Source organism: Orcinus orca, chromosome 12, assembly GCF_937001465.1.
Source record: "Orcinus orca chromosome 12, mOrcOrc1.1, whole genome shotgun sequence".
Classification (NCBI taxonomy): domain Eukaryota; kingdom Metazoa; phylum Chordata; class Mammalia; order Artiodactyla; family Delphinidae; genus Orcinus; species Orcinus orca.
In genome coordinates this window covers 82,957,065-82,984,933 of record NC_064570.1, presented here as the reverse complement: position 1 = coordinate 82,984,933, position 27,869 = coordinate 82,957,065, and the positions used below count along the sequence as shown (strand labels likewise).

General features: G+C 37.4%; 1 protein-coding gene across 3 annotated transcripts in view; it reads left to right on the top strand.

Annotated features, from left to right (window-relative positions):
* The window catches only part of ADGRB3 (adhesion G protein-coupled receptor B3), a 793,577-nt gene that overhangs the window by 416,269 nt on the left and 349,439 nt on the right, over positions 1-27,869 (top strand). For all 3 annotated transcript variants that reach the window (XM_004270131.3, XM_049695237.1, XM_004270132.3), the window contains 2 exons: positions 17,888-18,037; positions 18,871-18,946. In XM_004270131.3, the coding sequence (XP_004270179.1) occupies positions 17,888-18,037; positions 18,871-18,946 (226 nt within the window). The remainder of the gene's footprint in view (positions 1-17,887; positions 18,038-18,870; positions 18,947-27,869) is intronic.

Genomic DNA, 27,869 nt, shown 5'->3' with positions numbered 1-27,869 from the left:
ATAATTGACATATAACATTGTATCCGTTTTAGGTATACAACATACTGATTCGATATATGTATATATTGTGAAGTGACTAACATAATCACTTTAGTTAACATTCATCACCACACATAGGTACAATTTTTTTTCTTGGGAGAGAATTTTTAAGATCTTCTCTCTTAGCAACTTTCAGATGTATAATAGACGATTGTTGATTATAGTCACCATGCTGTTTCTTTTTTATGTAGTCTTGCTCCTGAGTCCAACACAAATACTTGCTCTTGCAGTTTAAGCAATTCTATCCTCTGAAGGCATGAGCATTCTGTCATCATTACACCCTCTGAATCCTTGGTCAAAAGCTAGAATGAAATTGTTCATTAAAATGACTTTTTTAGGGCTTCCTTGGTGGCGCAGTGGTTGAGAATCTGCCTGCTAATGCAGGGGACATGGGTTCGAGCCCTGGTCTGTGAGGTTCCCACATGCCACGGAGCAACAAGGACCGTGAGCCACAACTACTGAGCCTGCGCGTCTGGAGCCTGTGCTCCGCAACGAGAGAGGCCGCGATAGTGAGAGGCCCACGCATCACAATGAAGAGTGGCCCCCGCTTGTCACACCTAGAGAGAAAGCCCTTGCACAGAAATGAAAAAAAACCCAACACAGCAAAAATAAATAAATTAATTAATAAACTCCTACCCCCAACATCTTCTTTAAAAAAACAAAAACAAAAACACACAAAAAAAACAAAAAACAAATGACTTTTTTAAAGCTGACAGATTGAGCTGCCAGTTAACACATGAAATAAATTCTACCTTTCCTACCATTTTTGTATTTTTTCTTCTATTTATAAAGTCCTGGGACCTCAAGAATGGAAGAACACTTATGGATCAACTAAGTCCAGCCATAAACTTGTCAGCTTCATCTTACTTAAACTATATTGTATTTTTTTAAGTTTTTTTGGAAAATAAATAACAAATAAAAGTTTATTATCCGAGTTGCAAAGATCTTTGCAAAGGTCTTTGCAAACCTTTATCTCTCCAATTTAAAAAATGTTATTTCTACTAGTAATAATTACATAATTACAGCCCTGGACCTCAACATAGAAAACTCTCATCATGGGATAGCGCTTCAAATTAACAGTAGGTCTGTGTTCTTTTAGAAGGTAACTGGGGTGAAAATAGTTACATAATAGTTACATATAATAATGGTTACATAGTTACATAATTATTACATAGTTACATAGTTCCAGGTTTATCTATCTAATCTGCTTTATACAGCCATGCTCAAGGATACAATTATTCATGGAGTCATTATTAAATAGTACTTCTTGTCCCTGAAAAAAATTGAACTAGAAAACATTGTTAATAGCTGTTCATTCTCATTTGAGTAACTTAGATGCCCTAAACTTTCCCTCTAGTGTCCCTGTACTCTGCCAACGGCTAGCTCTAATCCTACCTACTGCTCTGCTGTGAATCTCTCGCATGGTCTCTGGATCTTGAATAGTTTTTACTTCTTTACCCTGGTTTAATTTACTGTTAAGAAAGAATAGAGTCTTTTCCATTATGGGTTATTACAGGATGTTGAATATAGTTCTCTGTGCTGTACAGTAGGACCTTGTTATTTATCCATTCTCTATATACTAGTTTACATCTGCTAATCCCAAACTCCCAATCCATCCCTCCCCTGCTCAAAAAGAATATGAAAAGGAATATATATTAAAAAAGAAAGAATAGAGAGCCTACATGTTGCTACTTTGGCATGCCTCCTTTCTTATAGTACCTTATGTGTGCATCATCTGAGTATCCATTTAATGAAAATTCCTTAGTATCAGACAGTGACTGTTATTCTAAGAAACCCTTTTCAGAAGTGCCATTTGAGTACAATGCATAGGAAAATGTTTTTATTTGTTTGTTTCTACTTTTATTCCTCAGGCTTTCCAAGAAAAGCTTTGGTAAAGCATCCCTTGTATTATGCAGTGTTTCCCAAATTAATGCTTTCACAAATACTCATGATACAACCTTGCTGCCAGAGCGTTAAGGGCACCCACGCGATGTGTTCTCATCAGTGCTTTCCATTCAGAGTGGATGCTTTTTTTTTTTTTTTTTTTTTTTTTGTGGTACGCGGGCCTCTTGCTGTTGTGGCCTCTCCCATCCCGGAGCACAGGCCCCGGATGCGCAGGCTCAGCGGCCATGGCTCACGGGCCCAGCCACTCTGCAGCATGTGGGATCTTCCCGGACCGGGGCACGAACCCGTGTCCCCTGCATCCGCAGGCGGACTCTCAACCACTGTGCCACCAGGGAAGCCCCAGAGTGGATGCATTTTTATCCCTTTGCATCTTAGTAATTGAAAGTTAAAGATTTGTTTCATTATCTTGCTCAGCCAACCACACGCTAACCTACTTCTGTCACATAAAGAACTTCACTGTAGCTTTTGATATGACTCTAGGGAAATCTTACTCATGTATTCTGTATTTCTACATCAAAGTAAAATGAGGCTTAACCTTTCGATGTTTGAATGATGCTTTTTTCTGAATCTTTTATAACATATCTTGGCCAGTGAGAATTTTGTGAACATATTTGTCATTCATTCGTTCTCCATCCCTTCAGTAACTATCTGGGGGAGAATGCCTAGGTAAAGACCAAATCTTTGGCCTAGGCCCATCATTTCTGTTGGATTTTATATTTACAGGGAAAATGCTCATGGTCTGAAGAAACCTAATGAGGTCACACAAACCTCAGTAGGAAATGTACAACATACACTGTCACAGTGGTGCTCAGCAGTGTAGAAGCAGGAACAGGAAAAGCAGAGGACAAGCTGGCTTCTAGCATAGCTGTGCGTATCTAAGGAAGAAGAGTTTAAAGCCTAAAGGATGAAATGTGTGTTACAGAGACGGTGAAGAGGTATGTCTTAGGGCTACATCTTGGTGTATGGGACAAGAATTGTGGAAGCTGTCCTGAGATAGAAAACCACGATTTCAAAAATTAAGATTTCTGGTGAGAATGCAGACAGAATTCTTGGGTTTCACATGCGTTGACACCTAGACCTAACCACAAAGGTTTTGGATTTGAGTTTTAACTATTCTCTGTAGAGAACATGAGTTTCTGCAGAGAAGTTACTGTGACTTGTGCCCTCAGGAAGCTGTGAAGAGCTTTGCCTAAAGGAATCCATGCTTTGCCTCCGTCCATCAGCTGGGTATCAGGAGGAGGGTTCCAATCAGGGAAAGGCTTTCAGGGGTGGGATTAGCACAGGGCCATGTTGGAAAGTGGATGGCTTCCTAGTTCGCTGCAGATGCTGCCTCTAAAAGATGCTGGAAGGATAGGTCTTCCCAGTCTGACTTCATTCTTCTCTTTGAATCAGTTCCTTCGGAATCTAATAGACTCACACTTATAGGCTAGAATAGAAACATAAAACCTAAAGCCAACTAAACACAACATTTGAATGTTATAAAATAACATGTCTGGTCTCTATTGGTTTATGTCATAAGGATTTGGAATCACTAAAATTGTCACACAGGAGGCCATCTTTCTGATTTTGCTGTTCGACTGTATTAGAAGGATGTTGCCATTAAGTTTGTGTGAATATGAAATATGGTCCCATTTTAACTGTCTCTATGACAATAATTGTTTATCTCTATGGCAATAGCAGTTTGCTTCTACAACAATAACCAGTGAAGAGAAAAGAAGTACTAATTCCCTTTTAACATTTTTTTCATTTTTTTCTTTTTATGGTTTCACCTTTTCAAATGTCTTATTTTATTTAGTTAGATCAAGAATTCTGTGCTAAATTGTTCTTCTTCTCCATTGTTTCCTTCACTGAATTCCAAAAAAAAAAAAGAGGTTCTCATCTGAATTGGACAGAAAACTCTGACCCCCAGATTAAAGTTAAAGACTGATGCTTTTTAACACAGTGGAAGCAGGGATGCTGTTCTGTATCCAAGAAAGCACACTGGCTTTCGAGCCCGACTGGCTGCAAACCTTGGCTATATCACAACTAACTGGCCTTCTGCACGTTATTTCGTCTCTAAATCCCTCAGTGTGCTCCTTTCTAAAGTAGAGGTAGTGATATCTTTCCTGAAGAGTTATTATAAAGATTAAAGATATACACATCATCTGGCATGTAATAGGCCCTCAGTAATTGGTAGTGGACAAATGTAGGGCCAGATATGGGCTCTGCTACTGATAGGGTATGTGACTTTGGTCAGGTCATTCCATCCCCATATGTACAGTCTGCTCCTCCAGAGAGCTTGCAAAGTTGCTACCTAAACTTAAGACCATAAGTGTTTGGTTGTTGTTGTTATTTTTAATCTCAATAGTACATTTATTGTTTATTTAACAAAGCAGCCAGGATCCCAGACTTGTAGGTAGTTACTGTAACTAAATGGGAAACCACTGGTGCCATGCCTGTCTGTTTGGAAATAGTTTGTTATGCAGTTGTCTTCTGTAGTGTAATGACACAAATGGCCCAAAAACATTTCTTTGGTACTTGCACTTTGCTATCTTAAGAAGCTCCTCTCTTCCATGTATTTATTTGTCATTAGTCAAATCCTAGCTCTCCTGAATGATTTATACAGAAGAATTTTTTTGGCTTTAATTTTATAATTTCTGCCCCTTAACACGTAATCCATCACCTGCAAAATTGTATCAACTGTCTCTATAGGTGCATTAAATAATTCTCTAGTGCTAAATCTTCCTGAATTCATAAATGAATTAGTTCTCTTTTGTCCTTAAATAATGTCTTTTGCACAGTCCAGAATATTTTTCTATTGCTCATGGTCTGAAGAAACCTAATGAGGTCTGTCTGTTGCCCACATAAATTTTTCATGTGAAGAACTTTAACTTTAGAAATGTAACTAATGACTTATGTGGTTAGTTTAATGTGTTTTCTTTAATTTTATCTTCTGTTTTGGTTGGTGGCATATGAATATGAGAAAGCAGGTGTGAATGAGTGTGCCCTTGTGTATACGTCCTAAAATATTTATCAACCGAAATGCAGTTCTTTTAGATACCATTAAAATTCATACTATGGGCTTAGGAGACATCAAAGAATGAAGATACTTTTCATAAAAGTTAAACTGAATTGAAACCCCAATAATAACAGGCTGTAAAGGTCACATAACCTTATATACTGGACAGTAATTTTATTCAAGTTGCAGCTGATAACTACAAAATAAGATGTTATAGTCGTAGGGAATGAACGATTCATACAGGAATGATTTACATTGGATAAAAGTTCATATATCCAAATATATATTCTGATATCAAATAAAGCTTGATACACTGAAATTATTAAAAGGATCTAAAGTGCAATAGGAATACAGGGGGATATAGTTGGGACGAAGATACTGAAACTTTTCCTTTGCCACTACAGAACGTTTTAATGGTCAACTTCAATATCCATTTGGGCTACTTTATTACTTTTTGAAGTATGAACCTTCCTCCTTTTAAAGAATCTTGTCTTCATTATTTGAGAGCCTTGATTGCCCTCTTCTTTTTTCTAGGCAGTCTCCTTTTGCTTTCCCCAAACTCACTGCCTGATTAATTCTCTTTTAACTTTCCCTAACTCCTTCAATTTTTTCTTTGCCTTCTCTAGAATGTAATAATGTTTTTACTAAAGAGGATAACCTCTATCATCTTTAAAATGTATTCCAAGAATCCATAATATTTCAAAAAGTATCCTAGTAGATTAGAAATATGTAATGTTTACTTCTAAAATATCAATTTCTTAACAGCAAAGTAAGTATATTATTGAGCAGTACAATTTAGACTACATAGGCAAAGCAAAATTGTAATTGGTTTGTGTGCCCTTTTTAATGACATATAACTTATTGTAGTGAAATAGAGCACTCAGTCTTAGAGTATGTGCTTTTATGTGTTTGTGCATGCATGTGTGTAGTGAGGAAGAGTAATTGTTATTTGGGGATTATTTTGGGTTGTTTGGTTTTATGATCCAAAGACCAAAACTGTTTTCTGAGCTTGAGGGGAAAGAAACGATGTTCACAAATATAGAGCTCCTGTATTCATTTTCCTCCCAACAGTCATTCTTTTTGTTGTTGTTGGTTAGCTATCTTATATAGAGTAGTGTGTGTGTGTTCATCCCAAGCTCATGATTTATCCCTCCCCCCCTCCATGTTTCCACTTTGGTAACCATAAGTTTCTGTTTTGTTAATAAGTTCATTTGTATCATTGTTTAGGTTCCATGTATGAGTGACATCCTATGATATTTGTCTGTCCGACTTACTTCACCTAGTATGAGCATCTCTAGGTCCATCCATGTTGCTGCAAATGGCACTGTTTCATTCCTTTTTATGGCTGAGTAGTATTCCATTGTATATATGTACCACATCTTCTTTATCCATTCCTCTGTCGATGGATATTTAGATTGCTTCCATGTCTTGGTGGACTCTTGGGGGGCCATCAAGGAGGAGATAAGGAGCCAAGTTTGAGTTATGTTTTGGAAGAGAAACAGTGACCACAGTGATGAATGAGCTTCTGGCAGGTGAATGTGGAGGATAACTTACTGTTTAGTGTCCTGAGAAAAGGGTAGGTGGAGGCACCCTGTTAGAGATGGGAAAGGCTGCTAAGGGAAAGAATATTTTGATGAAGAGTGGGTGGAAATCAAGAGTTAAGCTCCAGAGAGGCTACACTGGAGATGCCTGGAGACATACCATTGAAGAGTTGAAGTAGGCAGGTTTGGAGTTCAGAAGAAGAGTTCTTATACTCATTCAGCCCATACTGAAGATATTTGTGTGAAACAGGTGTCTCACCAGGTTGTAATTTCTTTCTATGTAAGGAATTTTTTCTTTTTAAATTTTGGATCTTCCACAGTGTTTTATACAAGGCAGAGAATGGTTGAGGGGAAGGATAAAAGGAAATTGGCATATATCATGTCCTACTGTGTATAAGAAATGAGCTGTCTTTGGCTTAATCCTCATGAAAGGCTATTGACTTTTTACAGATGGTCAAATAAAACACAAATAAATGACTTGCCAAAGATCACAAAGTAATTGGAAAACCAAGTGTCTTTGTCTTCAGGGCCCAAAGATATCACATTAAACCCCAGTGCTTGCTAGTGAGCCTTTAGAAAACCTCATTCATTACAAAAAGTTACAAGGAGCTGTGTCAAACCTACTAGATGTTAGGACCCTAGTACATATCAGTAAATAGGTAAAATTCCTTTCCTTTTGGAGCTTATAGTCCAGTGTGTGAGGCTGATAATAACTCAACATAAAGCTGGATAATATTTACCTATGAATATAGAGCCATAAAGAAAACAAACAGGTGATATAATAGAGAGGAATGAGGGAGCTGAACTTCTTTAGATTGGGTGGTTCAGACAGACCAAGCTAAGGAAAACACAGTTTAGCAGACACTTGAGGATAAGAGTAGAAAAGAATATTCTAGTTGGAGAGGAAGAGCCCTGTGGTGAGTAGAAAAGAATATTCTAGTTGGAGAGGAAGAGCCCTGTGGTGGAGAGGAAAGACCAGGGGCAGCGAGCAGGACAGCGGTTTGGCCATGATCCACAGACAGGCAGGTGCCAGCCATGCGGAGCCTGGGAGGCCCTCGTGTGGATCTGGATTTTACTCTAAAAGCACTGATGGGCCACTGAATTCTTTCAAGTGAGAGAACAACATGGTGTGATTTACATTTTTAAAAGTTAACTCTGGTTTCTGAGAGGAGGACTTGAAGGAACAAGGGTGGACTCAAGGAAGCCAGTCAGGCGGCCCTCGAATTAGCTCAGGTGAGAGATACTGGAGGCTTCCAGAGGGATCTGGAAAGGAGACAGAGGGAAGAAGCATGGTGTTGATAGATGGTTGTAGGAGATGCAGGAAAACCAGGGCAACCCTTGCGTTTTTGGTTCAAACATCTTGAGTACCTGGTGATACCTTCCAGGAAGATGGAGGAGAAGTGCTTTGGTGGCGGGAAATCAAGAGTTTTGCCCCCAAAAACGTTTGTTGAACTAGAGAACCACAATACTGGTCACATCAGATAATTGTTCTTCTATGATTAAATACACGTGTTCTTGCATGACCATTCAGTTATGAATTGTCTGGGGCGGCTTCCAGGTCCTCCTAGCAGACTCGGTGGTCCTTGAAGCTGAAAATATTTATTTTTTGGCCCTTTATAGGAAGTTTACCAACTCTGCCGTAGAGCATGGCCAGAACCTAAGTTTAGAGTATGGTTTTCCTTTTTCTAAACCAGTGGCCCTTTTCCATAATCTTTATAAAGACTTTGACTTCTTGTAAAGCCACGTTGGCATTATTAAGATACATCTTTCTGTTTCACAGTTAGTTTACTTTTGTGGTTTATCTTTTTCTCTCTCCATTTATTTTTGGTGTCTTTCCCTGATTATTTCTCTTTACCCTCTAAAAGTGAATCTCTCCTAAACTACACTTCTCAGCCTCTTTTCTTTCATCTTCTTGATGTCGGCACAGCTCACCATGTCTTTTCTGCAGGTGTCTGCACGGAGGCCAGCCGACCAAAGAAGCTTCCACTATTTAGTAAAGGTCCCCGACCCAACTCATCATTCTCTAGCAGATCATTTACTATTACTGACATTAGATCTAGTTCTGTTTGTTCGTCCCCTGTCTCTCCCCAGGTACCATGCTGGTCCCACGAGGGCAGGGACTTTAACTGTTTTGTTCACTGGTGTATTCCAGTGCCCAGAACTGCACTTGGCATGTGATAGGTACTCAGCTGATATTCGTTGAATAAATGAATCTGTCCATTGTATTCTCTCTTTGGGGGGGAACTTATCATGTCCACATTATGAACTATTACTTCTTTTTTTAAAAATTTATTTTATTCACATATAATTGATTTACAATGTTGTGTTAATTTCTGCTGTACCAACACGTGACTCAGTATATGTATACAAGTTTTTCCATATTCTTTTCCATTGTGGTTTATCCCAGGATACTGAATATAGTTCTCTGTGCTCTACAGTAGGACCTCATTGTTTACATTACTTCTAATTAGAAGACAACCAGTTTACATCTCTAAGTTCTAAATTTGATCATGCTCCAGATCTCAGATCACTTAGCCTAAAGTGTCATTTCCAGCCCTTTGTTTGACTGCTTCTCTACCTAAACCTTCATGCTCTATTAAAAACGTTACTCTTTTTCTAGGGCACAGTAAGTTCCCTCACCTCATACCCCAGACACTGCTATTCTGATACTTCTGGAACATCACAGCCCTTTTCCAGGCTCTGGGTCTGCACAGGCTCTTTCTTCTTCCCCTAACTTATACTCAGCTGTCAAACCACAGCCCACATTCTCCCTCTTCAGAAAGGCCTTTCTTGGCCGACTGACCACGCGCCATCTCATCAGTTATTTCTTTCATGCCACCTGTCACAACCTTGAATCATCTGAATTGTTTCTTCAGTAACGTACTGTGTGCATTCCCCCACTAGACTGCGAGCTTGTTCAGGGCAAAGACTTTGTGTCTCTTGCTCACTTGCTAGGTCCTCAGTGGTAAGACCCTGCTTGCAACACTCTCAGGGCTCGCTCAATAGAAGTTTGCTAGATGAATGAATTTCCAGACAGAACTCTTGAGTCTACAATGATCGTTCTCCTGTCAAGTCGTAGCACTTGGCATTGCTAGTACTCTTCTGGGGATGGATGATTACTGTCTCGGGAAGCCCTGGGATTGTTGACCTTGGTTGTCGTTTCCTGACTGTATGGGTGCTTGTCTTCTCGCAGGTTCCTGCCTCACTCCCCTGGTAAGGTTTGAATACCCATAGATATCAAAACAATACATCACACACACACACACGATGCTGCATACACAAACTCTCTCATTTGTTTTTACTTGGTTTATTATCATCTAAAGGTCCTTCCTCTAGGAAGGAAGGACAGGAATACTGTTCTTCATTTCACTGGTTGGGAGAAGAGGGAGAATTTACTTCCTAAAGCATTTTCTTTATTGATTTGGTTTTACCATTCAGGTATACATGCAAAATTGATTTGCATATCACATTTTGTTTTGTATTTATGTGAGGAATGAAATCATGAACTACTTGTGTAGAGAAGATGAAAATTTATAAGTGACATACCCTTTTTAAAACCTGAAAGAAAATTGGTATAATCAGGTTAAATTTCCCTCATTAAATTTTACATAGCCTAGAAAGAAAAAGGCCTTCAGAAAGAACATGCAATAGTTAACAGAAAAAGTGCAGAAAATAAGATATTTTAGAAAATATTTCTCTTTAAAGAAAGATTGTATTATTTAAAAATAGCTTCTCCGATATATGTCTGCAACAGGGGTAGGCAAACCTTTTCTGTAAAGGGCCAGATAGTAAACATTTCAGGCTTTGTAGACTGTACAGTCTCTGCTGTAACTGTTAAACTCTGCTCTTGTTGCCTAAAAGCAGCCCTAGGCTTCATGTGAATGAATTGTGTGTCTGTGTTTCAATAAAGCTTTATTTGTAGACACTGAGATTTGAATTTTATTTAATTTTCACATGCCAAGAAATACAATTCTTCTTTTGATGTTTTCAACCACTTAAAAATGTGAAAACCACTTTTAGCTTGCAGACCATCCACAAACAGCTGGTAGGACAGATTTGGACCGTAGGTTGTAGCTTGCCAGTCCCTGGTTGAGAGAGTTCAGCTTGAACAAGGGTGGTGTGTCTGCCTGGGGATGTACCATGTAATCATGTAAACATGTGTGTCAGCAGGATTACATGTTGGAGAATAGGAGTGACCTGAGAAGAAGCTGAGGAAATCCTCCATAGAGAGCACTGAAGTCTGGCAAAAAGGCCAGGAGCAGAAATAAGAAACAGGCCTTGTGCTGCAGAGGCTCCCAGGCTTTGAAACCGGCTAATGGATAATAAACAGAATCTGAAGCTGATAATTCACAAATAATTCACAGGTTTTTCTATTTTGATGCCAGAAAGGAACACACAAAATGATTAATTATTTAAAGTTTCACTATGTATAATATGTCATTGGAAACTAGCAAGTTGAAAAAAATCTTTGACTTGCCACATGGGTACTTTCTTGACCGTCCATCAAGTTTGTCTATTTTAAATATCAGGGGAGCCTGCTTTTCCTCTTAAAACAAATCTGTGAACTCCTAATGGGAAGAACGTTTCTCAACTAAATCTCTGTGTGCTGCTCTGGGTTGTGGGGATGCTACACCCTGTAGGTGGGATGGTGGCGGCTGAACTGATGGATGCTCTCAGCTCTCAGCACCCTGGTCCTTGCAGACGCACTTCCCACCTCCTCTGTTTCCTGGGAAATGGTGGCTAGAGGCTGCTCTCAGGGAGCCTGTTCTTTCCCCACAACCCTCAACACTCCAATCCCAGCCTTTGGGAAGGAGACAGAGTAAATGGGGGAAATAGAGCGGGGAGGAGAGAAACTAAAAATCTCTCTGAATGTCTGAGTGTTTCCTGGAAACGATGTTGGAGATCATGATGGACCAATTAACGTGTGTGTATATATAATATCTGCATTCCCTTTTGATAACCATTGTTCTTCAGGGGTGCCTAGTTTTGATTTTCTGTTGGGCAAGTAAGATAGTTTTATTTCCTCTAACTGAGTCACTATGTCGGTCTTTTATATTTAGTGCAAAAATATTACAGTAAGGCAAAGTAAATTTGCTGTTTATGTGTTAGGTATAATCAAACTGCATCACACAGTACAAAATCCAGTACTTCTGAGTAGGCAACTGAGATTTGAATCACAATGCCACCACTTAAGTGTCCTCTTCCTCATTTAAGAAAGGAAGGATACTGACAACACCAATACCCCCTGGGCTTGTTTTAAATATTAAATAAGGTATCATGTTTAAGGCATCTGGCCAAGTGCTGTGCTAGAAACAGGGCCTGGCTCAGAGGAACCACATGATAAATATGTGCTGAATCAGTTAAGGAATCCGGTAATGACAGTGCCAAGGCCATGGCAAGTGTGCAATAAAATCAGCTGTGCTTCCCTTCCCTCCCAAACGCCCTCAGGAGTTTACAAGCCACTCAGCATTGCCATAGGAAAATAATGGCTTCTTAAGCTGCTAAGTGCCAGGGGGGTCACACTACATAGAGGCTCTGCTCAGCCCCCATGGCTTGATAGGGGTTCAAGAGCAGGACTGAGTTTCTTATTATTTTTTTCTTAATTATTTTATTGAGGTAGAGTTGATTTACAATGTTGTGTTAATTTCTGCTGTACAGCAAGGTGTTTCCGTTATACACAGACATACATTCTTTCATATTCTTTTCTAGTATGGTTGAGTCGCTTTCTAACACACTGATGCAATGCATCATTTCCTCCCTCCCAAGTTTTACTTACAGGATTTTGAAACTGTGCAGGTGACCATCTAGTAATATCGAGTGATGTTTTCCATAAGCAATTCCATTTTGATAACTGGCCAATTTTCTAATATTGGTGAGTCAGGACCCCGTTTGTAAGTTGTGCCCTCTGAATCGACGTGAAAAATGATGCAAACCTTAAATATATGGGAAACATCAGTAGAAGGGAGCAATGAGAAGGACTGCTTTTAGGGCATCCCGTAAACAGCTTCTTCTTTATCCGCCCCCGACAATGAAGGGTCTATGATTGTTAGGTGTCCTCCCTTGGGAGTTCCCTCCACTCATTATAGAATGTGAGTCACTGCATTAAGCACTTAGGTCAGTGCTTAAAAGTAGTGCTTTTGAAGTTCACTGTGCAGTCTGTGGCCATGGCTGCAGCGGAAGTATTGAATTTGTCATTCACGATGCAGCCAATAGATTTTTAACCTGACTGACCTTGTGTAGCCAAATAACCAGAGAAGGCCCCCCTTGCCTCTGGCAGAAGCTATCAGAAAAAAAGGAAGGAAGGGAGGGAGGGGGGAGAGAGGGAGGGAAGGGATAAGTAAAAAGGAAGGCTTATTCACTCCCTAGTGGTGCATTAAAGTACTAAAGGATGATCTCTATTTATTTTTAAGTGCAATTCCTGCCTTTGATCATCTGAATATAGTCAACATTAAGTTTTGACTATGTAATCCCATGCCTAAGGTCACTGAAGGACAAACAAAACAGAATGTTTGTTGTAAAAGTCAAATACTTTATCATACTATGGACATACAATGAGGTAGTTCCCAAGTTCCCTTGGAAGTGATTATGAGAAAACCTACTGGAATAGCCAACACTTCCATAGGACCACCCATGCTCCAGGTCCTTGTTAGGCACCCAACTCCCAAATCTTGACATATAGTTACTTATTTCATCCTCCAGCATCCTAGTGAGGTAGATAATATTATTATTCCCATGGTACAGAAGAGGAAATTGAGGCACAGAGAGGTTAGGCAATTTGCCCAGTGTCACACAACGTATAAAATGAACTTGGAATTTATCTTCTAAAATGAGACTTTTGAGAGTGATAGGGGATGTTAATCATAATTGTACAAAATATCAGAGGTGAACTGGCACCGGTCCTAAAAAACTAGGACATCATAGTTAGCCTAAACTACCAAGGATTTGAATCCAGGGCCCAGATCCAGAGTCCACACTTATCCCACTCTTGTAAACTGCCACCTACCTCTGCTGGCACTCATTTGCCCATTCTGCTGTTTCCTACACCATTTACCATACACTTTCACTCTCTAGCATTTTCCTTCCAGATGCCTTATTTTTTCTCATTATGTCTTTTTTTTTTTTTTTTTTGCGGTATGCGGGCCTCTCACTGCTGTGGCCTCTCCCGCTGCGGAGCACAGGCTCCAGACGCACAGGCTCAGCGGCCATGGCCCACGGGCCCAGCCATTCTGCGGCATGTGGGATCTTCCCGGACCGGGGCACGAACCCGTGTCCCCTGCATCAGCAGGCAGACTCCCAACCACTGCACCACCAGGGAAGCCCATCATTATGTCCTTCTTTAATTGAAGTATTGTTCATTTCAATGTTGTGTTAGTTTCAGGTGCACAGCAAAGTGATTCAGTGATATATATACTTATATATTCTTTTTCAGATTCTTTTCCCTTATGGGTTATTACACAATATTGAGTAGAGTTCCCTGTCGTCCTTGTTGATTATCTATTTTTTTTATATATAGCAGTGTGTATATGTTAATCCCAAAGTCTTAATTTATCCCTTATTTTCTTGTTCATGATGCAACTGATTCAACTGTAGTGGGCCATTCATATTACAAGGATGAAAAGGACAAGAGTCCCCATCGTCCAGGACCTCAATTAATAGGGACAAAGGGCTAAAACCTCATGATTTTCCTCAGGCACAGGTTAGAAGCACCACCTGCTTTGATGAACCAAAGGAGAGCTCAGTGGTTACAAAAAACAAAAACAAAAGAATAGCTCATGTGCTTTTAGACCCATTTGCAAAAATTTGCTTATGCTTTCTGATGAGCAAAAATCTATACCGAACCTCAATCCTTTGAGAGCTTGGCCAATAACAAATATGATGCTGTCAGAGGATTTTATGCTGCATATCCAAATGCAAAATGACAGCATTAAAAATGCAAACTGAAAGTCAGCTGGGTTTGTTCCAAGGTTTATCCATGATGAGTCACCTATTTTATTGCATAAGAAATCAAATCTAGAGTTGTAATTAAAACACGATGCAGTGAATTTCGGGTAGTTCTTGAAGCATTCAAGATGTGCCTATTTGTTCAGGGACATTGTGTCCTTTGAGATTTTTTTTAACTACTTTAATCTTCTGTAAGAAAGACATTTTCTCAATTTTTGAGGAAAGACGCTCTATCATCTAAATACCCACGATTGGTTTTAATGCAGCAATTGTTACAGAAGCAAAGTATGTACATTGTGCCCTCATGCTTTGCATTGATATCCTTTTGCAGCACTAGACACATATGTACTCTAGACATACTTTAAGGCATTCTTTTTTTTTTATTGAAGTATAGTTGATTTATAATGTTGTATCTTTTTCAGATTCTTTTCCTTATAGGTTATTACAATATATTGAGTTTAGTTCCCTGTGCTATATAGTAGGTCCTTGTTAGTTACTATTTTATATGTAGTATTGTGTATATGTTAATCCCAACTTCCTAGTTTATCCCTCCCCCACCCCTTCCTCTATGGTAACCATCAGTTTGTTTTCTATGTCTGTGAATCTATTTCTGTCTTGTAAATAAGTTCATTTGTATCACTTTTTAGATTCTGCATATAAAATGATATCATAAGCTATTTTTCTTTCTCTGTCTGACTTACTTCACTTAGTATGATAATCTCTAGATCCATCCATGTTGCTGCAAATGACATTATTTCATTCCTTTTTATGGCTGAGTAATATTCCATTGTATATATGTACCACATCTTCTTTATCCATTCATATGTTGATGGACATTTAGGTTGCTTCCATGTCTTGGCTATTGTGAATAGTGCTGCTATGAGCATTGGGGTGCATGTATATCTTTTTGAATTATGGTTTTCTCTGGATATATGTAAGGTATTCATTTTTAATCATACCTCTTTTGAGCTCCCTAGTTCCCTAAAGACTAACTGCAACTAAATTTTTACCTGAGGGTTTTGGAGAACTTCAGTGAAGAAGGGAAGGAATTGAGGATTGGATTGGTCCAAGTGTTTGGTACAGGGACTGAAAGAAGGAGAAAATGAAAGTCATCTTTAAATCATTTTTTCTGTGTGGAAATAGTTTTTCATGTTAATTAATCACTGCAGGGTCATGAAGAACCACAGTGTCACCTTAGGCATCTTCCTAAGTAGGTTTAAGGTAAAGATGTACAATTTTAAATACTAAATATTTTAAAGAGCATGTATATTGATAATTTGAAGGCTAGATTTGAAGCTTATCAGTCTGTGAAGTCATATCCCTTTTCATAATGTATTTATTGAAAATACCATCTTACTTTATGGACTACATATCTACTAAAATTAATGAATACATGTTTGTTTTTATATCCTTCTGATGCTCAATACTATGCAACTTAAAGGACTTCTTGCAGAAGTTAGTGATCCTAATTGATTTTTATATTCTTTTAGTCTAGACTCAAAAGTCGATCTAATCTATATAGTCATCATTTAATACCCAATGTACCTCCAACTGAAGAATGAATGCATTTCATAATGTGAGATACATGCATGTATAATTATCTCATTTTTATATTTTTAAGAATAAGGTATTAGACCAGCGTTTATTCAGGATAAAGTGATATATAATTGGTACAGAATAAGCTTCCTCCGTATGTTATTTATTTCTTTTGTTTGTTTATTTATTTTTGTTTTCTATCCAATGTATACGGAAACAGCGGAATTATTAGACCTCAAGATCCAACAGTTTATCTCTTGTTTGTTTTCCTTTATAGTAGAAACCAGAAATCAGAAAAACCTTCATTTCTTTTCATCAGTTTTTAGAGCAGAGAGGTGAAATAAATTTCCTCTAAACACCAAGACAACCAAAGTTAGAGTCAAGGAATTTGGAAGTAGATGAACTTAGTTTTGCATATTGGATAAAGCTTGTAGGGCCCTTAAGAAAAAGCATGCTACTAATGTGCTGATCTGTCCATCTGTACACACTGAAGGCTTTGGACCCTTTTGGACACATGAACTGGGTTATTTCTGGACAACCAAGACTACATTGTTCGAATTATTAAAGAAACTAAAATAATTAGAGATGTTGTCCAAAAACAGCCTTTCACATCCATAATAATTTATGAGTTACCCAGCACACTCTTTCCTTCAACATTTAATTACAAAATCCTTTTTTAAGCTTATTATGTCAAATCACAGGCCAAATGAAATTCTATCCTATGCTGAAAATGGATGGGTATAATTGCCTGAAAGAGCTTTAATAAAGTATAGTAATACATAACCAGTTTAATTTGCAACTGAGTCAGTGGTACAGTAATAGATTTATACAACTAATATTATTAAATTCTTAATTTTCATTCTCTCTTGTTTTAATTACAAGTTTCTTTTGAATGAAATCCACTTATGAGGAGTCTAATGGTTTCTTACTTCACCTTTCTTATTGGGATAGCTTTTAGAGTTTCCTCATCATATTTCCATTTAAATCTTCCAGGGAACACCTGAAACTTTAATGTGGAACAAGTATGGACCTATGTAAAAGCTCTACAGATTACATTCCTTAATTGAAACTGTGTGCACTCAATAAGTGCTTGAGTGTTTACTATCATAGTTTTGTTATATGTAGTTATATATAGATGTATATGTGTGTGTATATATATAATATATATATAATAAAAATATATTCAGGCATTACCAAACATATTATTCATTAATTTTCTCAATATATGTTAAAATACTTACTGTGAGTAAAGACAGAATTCTCCATTCACATATATACATTTATTATTTTCAATTGTGGGTGTGCATTTTAAGAATCGTTTGTTATTACTGTCCTATTCGTTAAATGCTCCTGCATATTATATTGGCTCTGTGGTTATGGTGTTTTTAGTGCTTCATTATTTGAATCCTGACAGTTCTGTCTCCCAGAGCAATGTGTTTGTTTTTCATGTCTTCACGGTACCCCATCTCATCCAGGAAATATTTGTTCCAAAGACAGTGTTCAGAGGTAGGTGCAGAAAACTTGCTCTGAGGACAAAGTTCAGATTTAAATGAAAATGTCAGTCTGTGAATCAGGTGTGTTAATCAAAATATTTAACAAAAATACAGTAGGGGATTCTAACAATGGGAATGGAGGCCAACCATGAACAACCAGGATGGCCGCAGCTGTCAGTGCTCATGAGATTGTCCACCCAGCCACTGACCGTCACTGTATGATCCCTGCTGAAAGCAACAGAAACCAAATTAATAAGGAAAAGTCAGCAGCCCTAATGAATATCCTCTAATTTTAAGGAATCAGCATGTTTTATAGCTCTGATAAATATAATTAGGACTAGAAATTTTATTTTTAATATACTGCAAGGTTTAATTTGATCAATTTTGATAACACTGAAAGATTTTAGTTGACATCATTACTTCTTTTTTCACAGTGGCTAGCATTCAGAAGCTTCCTGCGGCCTCTGTTCTAACAGACATCAACTTCCCAATGAAAGGACGGAAGGGCATGGTTGACTGGGCAAGAAACTCAGAAGACAGGGTGGTCATTCCAAAGAGCATCTTTACCCCCGTATCATCAAAAGGTAAATATGTGAAATAGTTTAAGCCTCGAACAAAAAATTTATAAGTTCAATTTAATAATACACTTGGCATAAATTTCCATATATTAAGCAATATAGGAAACAGTCTGCAATCACGACTCTAAACTTATTTTGTAACTATAGAAAACCTAATTTGGGCTTTAAATCTGAATTTACTTGAGGAAAGGCTCTATTAAAATGAAAAAAAAAATACAAGTGCAAATTATAGACCTGAGCTTGTCAGGGTCAAATTTCAGTGTTGACAGTCTCATCCCAGTGTAAAGCACTTGGCCTAAGATTTTAAGTTTAGGTATTGAAATGTGTTGTATTTTCCATTCCATGCAAAATAATTGCTTCTGCCTCACTTTTGAAAAAAAACGGTTGGTATCTAAAAACAAATCTAACAAAAAATTAAGTTTTAAGAACATCTTCAGTAGCCTCTAAAATTTAATGGCCCTTTTCAAGAGTGACATTGTGGTCTTAATTCTTACGTTGGAAATTTTGACATTTTAACTGAGAGCTCCAAAAGAGAATTGGCTCTCCCCCATATCATTGGGAATTTTAACTCCTTAGCTGTAACTACAGCCGCTTCTTGTCTCAGCCTGCAGGAAAGTTACTTCATGACACAAAACCACTGAAAATACATCTTCTGGAGCTACAATTAATGCATGCAGTGTGTGGGCTCACTTGCCCAGCACAGTTAAGAAGGCATTTCTTATACCTGGCTTTGCATTGGCAGATACTGGAATCCCCTTGTAATTAGGAGATTAAAGTTTTATAAGACACAATATTTTTCTTGCTGTTTTGCTAATATTTTAAAATTTTATTCTTTCTAGAATTAGATGAGTCATCGGTCTTTGTTCTTGGAGCAGTCCTGTACAAAAACTTAGATCTAATTTTGCCCACTCTGAGGTAAGCTACAAATTAATAAGCTGTTGTAATCTCTGTAAATTATTCCAAATATGTGATTATAGCTCATTCTATGAAAATAGTCAAACAAAGTTTGGTAATACAAAGGGCTTTTTTCTTAAATGAAATAGAAAATACCAATTTAATGAGCAGCTTATTAGCATATTGTGCATTGAAAAACAACTAGGAAAGACAATTTTGGTTCCTGATTATAGCCGTGTAATTCTTTTGTAACTAATCATGACTTGCTTTAAGACCAAGGGAAAAAAAAAGTAAGAGAAAGAAAACCTCAAGGCTCTATAATAGAACGGATCATTTTAAAATGAATCTGTCTTCTCCCTTTATTTGTACTTACTTGTACTGTTCATCAGCATTACATGAAATTAAAGGAGTGTCATGATGGCTGGGAATACTTGGTTTTGTTCATCTGCGCAAGATCTCAATTTGCCTCTAGATAAATATTCAATTACAGTTACATTAAGAAAAATGTTCAATTAGAGGACTAATTTTGGAAGAAATCCATTGATTTCTTTCCTCCCAGACATTAAAAAGAAACAATTACAGATAGTAATTCTACCAACATTAATTTATTTCCTCTGCCGTCTTGACTATTTTACCAGATTGTACAGAAAACATGATACGCATCTCTCTGCATGGTGCTGTTCTCACTCTTGGTGACCTGTTTCCTCCACCCCACCTCACGGTGGAGAACTGAGACAAAGTTGTATTTTAGTTAAATACAGCCACACGGCCGTGAGCACGTACCCACAGCCTCGTGAATAAAGCTTTAAGTTTTTCAAGAGGAGAGACTGCGAATGATGTATACAGTTATACCAGGGGCCTAACAAATGGTCTAATAAATAAAAACAATTAGAGTTCAGTCCATCAGGAAAAGGTCTCCCAAGGAAGCAATAACAGCTGCAGTTAGTCACGATTATTTGGAGAAAATCTATGTGCAGTGAATTATTATTATAGTCTGTGGATCATCCAGTGGGATGTTTTGACCACAGAAACAACTCTGGGAAATCTAGCTTTCTTTAACGCCCTTCCTCTCTGGATGGAATTTGGGTTTCCTGAATTTGAATAGGTTTGTGTTTGGTTTTGTTCTACTAACAGATTTTCAAAGCTAATATATTTACTCTCAACTTTGCCATGGGTTTTATTAAAACACATTGGTCTGTACGATTACTCACAGCTAAAATTAATTTATAGTTACACCACCTCTATTGCTGTGTATGATGTTTATTTGAGGAGAAATGTGGTAAAGTTAAAAGTACCCAGATAGGGACTTCCCTGGTGGTGCAGTGGGTAAGAATCCGCCTACCAATGCAGGGGACACGGGTTCTTCCATCCCTGGTCCGGGAAGATCCCACATGCCACAGGGCAACTAAGCCTGTGTGCCACAACTACTGAGCCTGCGCTCTACAGCCCGTGAACCACAACTACTGAGCCCGTGAGCCACAGCTACTGAAGCCGGCGTGCCTAGAGCCCATGCTCCGCAACAAGAGAAGCCACCGCGATGAGAAGCCCCCGCACCGCAATGAAGAGTAGCCCCCGCTCGCCACAACTAGAGAAAGCCTGCACGCAGCAACAAAGACCCAATGCAGCCGACAATAAATAAATAAATAAATAAATAAAGTATTAAAAAAAGAAAATAAGTACCCAGATACTCAGAGTCAGGCCCTTATTTCCACTGGGAGTTCGTTTGCGTAAAGCTAATCTTGCAGGAATTCTAGACTAGGCACTAACTCACAATCAGATGACTTGGGTTTTAATTTCAATTTATCATAACAAGAAATTTATAAACTTGTTCAGTCACTCAGTCATCATCTGCCTTCAGTTCAGCTTCAAAATAGAAGCACCTTTATATGCAACATTCATTCTGTTCGCTGCAGAGGGACATAGTGAATGCAAATAAAATATTCAACATGAAATGTTGTAGATTGTGAATTAGTTTCCCTGCTACATGTTTAACAGAGTTTCATTATGACTAATCTTATTTTGAATAACACCGTAGAACTCGCTCACCTACACAAAGTCAGATTATTCCAAGTTTCATAAAGCTATACAGTCAAGGGAATTGGAAGTGTATCTAGGGATATCAGCCTTTTTGTAAAAACACGTGTTTCAACATTTTTGAAATTATTGCAGAGGTAGTGGTCACTTGTGGGTGGACTAATGACAACATTGTGGGCGGTTGAATGGGTAAAACTGGGAAAAGTCCAGAACTGCACCCCCTAGTACTACCTGGGACACAAACAGATGCAGATTAGCCTTTGGACAAGTCACTGACTTTATAAATCATGGGGTTGGACTCAAAGGTTCTTTTTAACTTCAAAAATTCCCTGTCTTTATTTCAGTAAAATTGTAGGGTTGTGGCGTTCTGACATATTTTTTAGCTTGAAGTTCTTAATAACCTTTTATAAGAATTATGAATATGTATACCCACTCACACTTTCTAAGTATAATTAGGTAAATGAATATAGAAAAACAATATTCACCTTTGGATTCATTAGAAATAATGACAATAGAATGCTCAGGATGAAAAGTTTGTTTAAGCACTATTTGAAAAGTGAAATATTAGCATTTACTTCTCATTTTCTTTTACTTCATACTGTAAAATAAGGTAACCACTAAGCAATCTCGGCTTGTTTTTTTTTTTTTTTCCTTTTCAAAACGTTGTTCCAGAAGGTTTAGTGAGTAGAATAAGCCTTTCAAAGGACAAGGGTGATGTCTTTGTTTTATAGTCACTTAACATTTACTAAGCAACAACCCTCTTCACCGAACTGTCTTAATGATTTTAAATCTCCTCTACTGTCAAAACTCCCAGAACAGTGCTTAATAAATAATACAGGTCCAAGAAATGTTTACTGGAATAACTGTCTTATCTGATAAAATATTCTATATAAGCCATTTTTTAAAAATGAGGTACATAGAAGTTTAGTGTTTACACTATTCAAATATTTTAGGAACAAAGGAATAAAATACATATATTCTGTTGTTTTACTGTAAAATTCGACTGTGTGAATTGAACCCAACGGAAAAGGAAATATCTTCTTATTCAACATGAAAAAATACACAAATTTGCTCTATATGTTTACTTATTATCTACTAAATTTTCGTGACACATTTTCTTCTGTGATCATTTTACTAATAATTATCTGTTGAATATTTTGGAGCCAAGTTTCCCAGACACAGAATAATGTTAGGCTTGCTGTTAAGTCTCCAGAAATTTTATATTTTGATACAATATTTTAAAACAATACTTTGCATAATTCCCCTCGTGGGGACCCAGAAGGAGAACTTGACATAATGTTTTGAATAGATATAATTTAGAAATGTTCCTTCCTACAAAGACAGAAGTAACTTTTCATGTTGACTCTTTCATTTTGATATTTCCTTTTCTTCTCTTGCCCTAATATGCATTCAACTATTCTTCAAGCTGCAATTTTTATTTTACTGCTGGATTGTCTTTCCTTTTACAATTAAGTAGATTCAATTTATGCCTTCGTCTGAAGGAAATGTGCTCTACTCAAGTCCAAACTAAATAAGGGCTATTCTCAGCCTCCCAACTGTATTCTTTGGAATAATGTCTTACAGTAAAAAGCATAGAGCCAGTGGACATTAGTGCTGCAAGCCCTTTAAAGGTTATGCCATCCAGAACTCTCATTCTACAGACAAGAGAACCTTATTGCCTCACTGACTGGCCAAAGCTGATATGTCCAGTAGGTGGGTGGGTTCTAGTCCATCTCAAGCCTTTGGTCCTCCAAAACCAGGACACTTCCACTGTCCTGCTTCCTCTGTGATACTCATATCTACTCCTTTAAGCAGTACAAATTTCTACATTCCTTTGAATACACATATACCTTCCACAGAAAATCTTGAAAGGCCCAGGAGGAGGTAGCTGTGCATGGGCAGCTAAAGGTGCTTGGCATCAACTTGGTGGCCCCAACACAGGCTATGGGCAACAAGGCCTGGACTCTTCCCACCCTTCATGATCACTTTTGAGGTTGATAGCTGAAAGCTGGCCAGCCAAGGGCAAGGAGTCCTTTGGGGGGAGCTGAGACCACCCACACAGGCCCCATTCACATTAGGGAACTAATGGCTACCCACAGCATGGTGAGTTCTCACACTGCTGGTGAGGATTTTAACTGTAGTACCTTTTAGTAGGACAATTTGGTAACTCCAGGAGGCTTTAAAAATACATTTTCATTGATCCAGCAATGCCACTTGTAAGAATGTATCTGACAGAAATTAACTCTAAGGAAAAAAAAGTATATTCAAGCCAAGGACTTCAAGAAACAGTTGTAATCAACCCATTTTCTGATTCATTTAATAAAGCCAAGTTCCAGTTCTATAGGAAGATCACAATACTTTTGAGTATGGGATCGATGTGTAGTTTTCCTGGTAGGACGTATGGAAAATATAGTCCTGTTTAAGAAAAAAAAAAATAGAAATAAAGAAAAAGAAACGTAAAAAAGGCACATTAATGTAGCTATTAACACTAAAGGATCTAATTAAAATTATATGCAAATGACAGTATAGTATTATAGTGCCAGGAAAAATACAGATGAACCCCCCAAAAAAAGAAACCAAAAAATAAACAACAAAAAACCCCCCAACGTTCTCATAAGCCACTAACATGAAAACTATCTTTTAAAAAGGAAATGTCAATAATGCAAAATCACATAAATTTGCTGTCAAGTGCACCAACCTAATAAAAGATAAATGATGCTAATTTTTTTCACATTTAGGAAATGGAACCCATTTGAGTTCCTAATATTATAGGAATTAAAGGCAAACAGGAAAAACAGTTGAACTAGATAATATTGGAAATAATACAAAAACGAAAACATAATCACTTTTTAAAGAAATTTTTACTGGAGTATAGTTGCTGTACAATGTTGTGTTAAGTTTCTGCTGTACGGCAAAGTGAATCAGCTATATGTATACACATATCCCCTCTTTTTTGGATTTCCTTCCTGTTTAGGTTACCACAGAGCACTGAGTAGAGTTCCCTGTGGTGTACAGTAGGTTCTCAGTAGTTATCTGTTTTATACACAGTAGTGTATATATGTCAATTCCAATCTCCCAATTGATCCCACCCCACCCTTTCCCGGCTTGGTGTCCATACGTTTGTTCTCTAAGTCTATGTTTCTAGTTCTTCTTTGCAAATAGGTTAATCTGTATCATTTTTCTACAGTTTACATATATGTGATATAATTAATATAAGATTAATTAACTAATATGATTAATTAATGTGATTAAGTAATAAAATTATTAATATACGATATTTGTTTTTCTCTTTCTGACTTACTTCACTCTGTATGACAGTCTCTAGTTCAATCATTTTTATACCAATACATCCTGAAGGCACTGGACCTGAAGTACTGATTTCCCTCAAGAGCACCTTTTCTTCAGTTTGAGGACCAGACGCTAAACCTTCCCACTTCATTCTGAATTTACAATGAAATACTGTAGTTTTGTGATACTCTGTATCTTTTTATAATGCCCTACATTGAGAACATTAGAAATTAAAATTATCCATTGGGATGACAAATTGGCATGACTAATATTATAAAATATTGTAATATTGCCTAGTCAGTACATTCTTTACAAAAATCTGAGTTTAATTGGGCCATACTGTTTGAAAGTGAATTTAAATCCCTGATCACTTGGCTTCATTGTGGGTCTAGGTGTTGCCTCCCTCAGCAAACTTAACTAGAAATTCTTGTTAGTTTTTTTTTTATCTTTTTTTTCAACATCTTTATTGGAGTATAATTGCTTTACAATGGTGTGTTAGTTTCTGATGTATAACAAAGTGAATCAGCTATACATATACATATATCCCCATATCCCCTCCCTCTTGCGTCTCCCTCTCACCCTGCCATCGCACCCCTCTAGGTAGAGAGAAAGCCCAGAGCTGATCTCCCTGTGCTATGAGGCTGCATCCCACTAGGTATCTATTTTACATTTGGTAGTATATACATGGCCATGCCACTCTCTCACTTTGTCACAGCTTACCCTTCCCCCTCCCCATGTCCTCAAGTGCATTCTCTACATCTGTGTCTTTATTCCTGTCCTGCCCCTAGGTTCTTCAGAAACTTTTTTTTTTTTTAGATTCCATATATATGTGTTAGCATACTGTATTTTGTTTTCTCTTTCTGACTTACTTCACTCTGTATGACAGATTCTAGGTCCATCCGCCTCACTACAAATAACTCAATTTTGTTTCTTTTTTATGGCCAAGTAATATTTCATTGTATACATGTGCCACATCTTCTTTATCCATTCTTCTGTTGATGGACACTTAGGTTGTTTCCATGTCCTGGCTACTGTAAATAGTGCTGCAATGAACATTGTGGTACATGACTCTTTTTTTGAATTATGGTTTTCTCTGCGTATACGCCCAGTAGTGGGATTGCTGGGTCATATGATAGTTCTATCTTTAGTTTTTTAAGGAACCTCCATACTCTTATCTGTAGTGGCTCTATCAATTTACATTCCCACCAACAGTGCGAGAGGGTTCCCTCTTCTTCCCACCCCCTCCGGCATTTCTTGTTTGTAGATTTTTTTATGATGGCCATTCTGACCTGTGTGAGGTGATACCTCATCGAAGTTTTGATTTGTATTTCTCTAATGATTAGTGATGTTGAGCATCCTTTCATGTGTATATCTTCTTTGGGGAAATGTCTGTTTAGGTCTTTTGCCCATTTTTGGATTCGGTTGTTTGTTTTTTTGATATTGAGCTGCATGGGCTGCTTGTATATTTTGGAGATTAATCCTTTGTCAGTTGCTTCATTTGAAAATGTTTTCTCCCATTCTGAGGGTTGTCTTTTCATCTTGTTAATGGTTTCCTTTACTGTGCAAAAGCTTTTAAGTTTCATTAGGTCCCATTTGTTTATTTTTGCTTCTTTTTCCATTATTCTAGGAGGTGGGTCAAAAAGGATCTTGCGGTGATTTATGTCATAGAGTGTTCTGCCTTTGTTTTCCTCTAAGAGTTTTATAGTGTCTGACCTTATATTTAAGTCATTTTGAATTTATTTTTATGTATGGTGTTAGGAAGTTTTCTAATTTCATTCTTTTACACACAGCTGTCCAGTTATCCCAGCACAAATAATTGAAGAGGCTGTCTTTTCTCCATTGTATATTCTTGCCTCCTTTGTCAAAGATGAGGTGACCATATATGCATGGGTTTATCTGTGGGCTTTCTATCCTGTTCCATTGATCTATATTTCTGTTTTTATGCCAGTAACATACTGTCTTGATTACTATAGCTTTGTAATGTAGTCTGAAGTCTGGGAACCTGATTCCTCCAGCTCAGTCTTTCTTTCTGTAGATTAATTTGGCTATTCAAGATCTTTTCTGTTTCCATACAAATTGTGAAATATTTTGTTCTAGTTCTGTGAAAAATGCCATTGGTAGTTTGTTAGGGATTGCATTGAAACTGTAGATTGCTTTGGGTAGTATAGTCATTTTCACAATGTTTATTTTTCCAATCCAAGAACATAGTATATCTCTCCATCTGTTTGTATCATTTTTAATTTCTTTCATCAGTGTCTTATAGTTTTCTGCATACAGGTCTTTTTTCTCCTTAGGTAGGTTTATTCCTAGGTATTGTATTCTTTTTGTTGCAATGGTAAATGGGAGTGTTTCCTTAATTTCTTTTACAGATTTTTTATCATTAGTGTATACGAGTGCAAGAGATTTCTGTGCATTAATTTTGTATCCTGCTACTTTACCAAATTCATTGATTAGTTCTAGCAGTTTTCTGGCAGCATCTTTAGGATTCTCTATGTATAGAATCATGTCATCTGCAAACAGTGACAGTTTTACTTCTTCTTTTCCAATTTGGATTCTTTTCTTTCTTTTTTCTTCTCTGATTGCCGTGGCTAAAACTTTCAAAACTATGTTGAATACTAGTGGTGAGAGTGGGCAAACTTGTCTTCCTCCTGATCTCAGTAGAAATGGTTTCAGTTTTTCACCACTGAGAATGATGTGGCTGTGGATTTGTCATGTATGGCCTTTGTTATGTTGAGGTAAATTCCCTCTATGCCTACTTTCTGGAGGGTGTTTTTTTTTTTTTTTAATCATAAATCGGTGTTGAATTTTGTTGAAAGATTTTCCTGCATCTGTTGAGATTATCATATGGTTTTTATCCTTCAGTTTGTTATTATGGGGTATCACATTGATTGATTTGAGTATATTGAAGAATCCTTTCATTCCTGGGATAAACCCCACTTGATCATAGTGTATGATCCTTTTAATGTGCTGTTGAATTCTCTTTGCTAGTATTTTGTTGAGGATTTTTGCATCTATGTTCATCAGTGATATTGGGCCGTAGTTTTCTTTTTTTGTGACATCTTTGTCTGGTTTTGGTATCACGGTGATAGGGGCCTCGTAGAATGAGTTTGGGAGTGTTCCTCCCTCTGCTATATTTTGGAAGAGTTTGAGAAGGGTAGGTGTTAGCTCTTCTCTAAATGTTTGATAGAATTCACCTATGAAACCATCTGGTCTTGGGCTTTTGTTTGTTGGAAGATTTTTAATCACAGTTTCAATTTCAGTGTTTGTGATTGATCTGTTTATATTTCTATTTCTTCCTGGTGCGGTATCGGAAGGTTGTGCTTTTCTAACAATTTGTCCATTTCTTCCAGGTTGCCAATTTTTTTGGCATATAGTTATCTGTAGTAATCTTTCATGATCCTTTGTATATCGGCAGTGTCAGTTGTTACTTCTCCTTTTTCATTTCTAATTCTGTTGATTTGAGTTTTTTCCCTTTTTTTCTTGATGAGTCTGGCTAATGGTTTAAATTTTGTGTATCTTCTCAAAGAACCAGGGTTTAGTTTTACTGACCTTTACTATTGTTTCCTTCATTTCTTTTTCATTTATTTCTGACCTGATCTTTATGCTTTCTATCCTTCTGCTA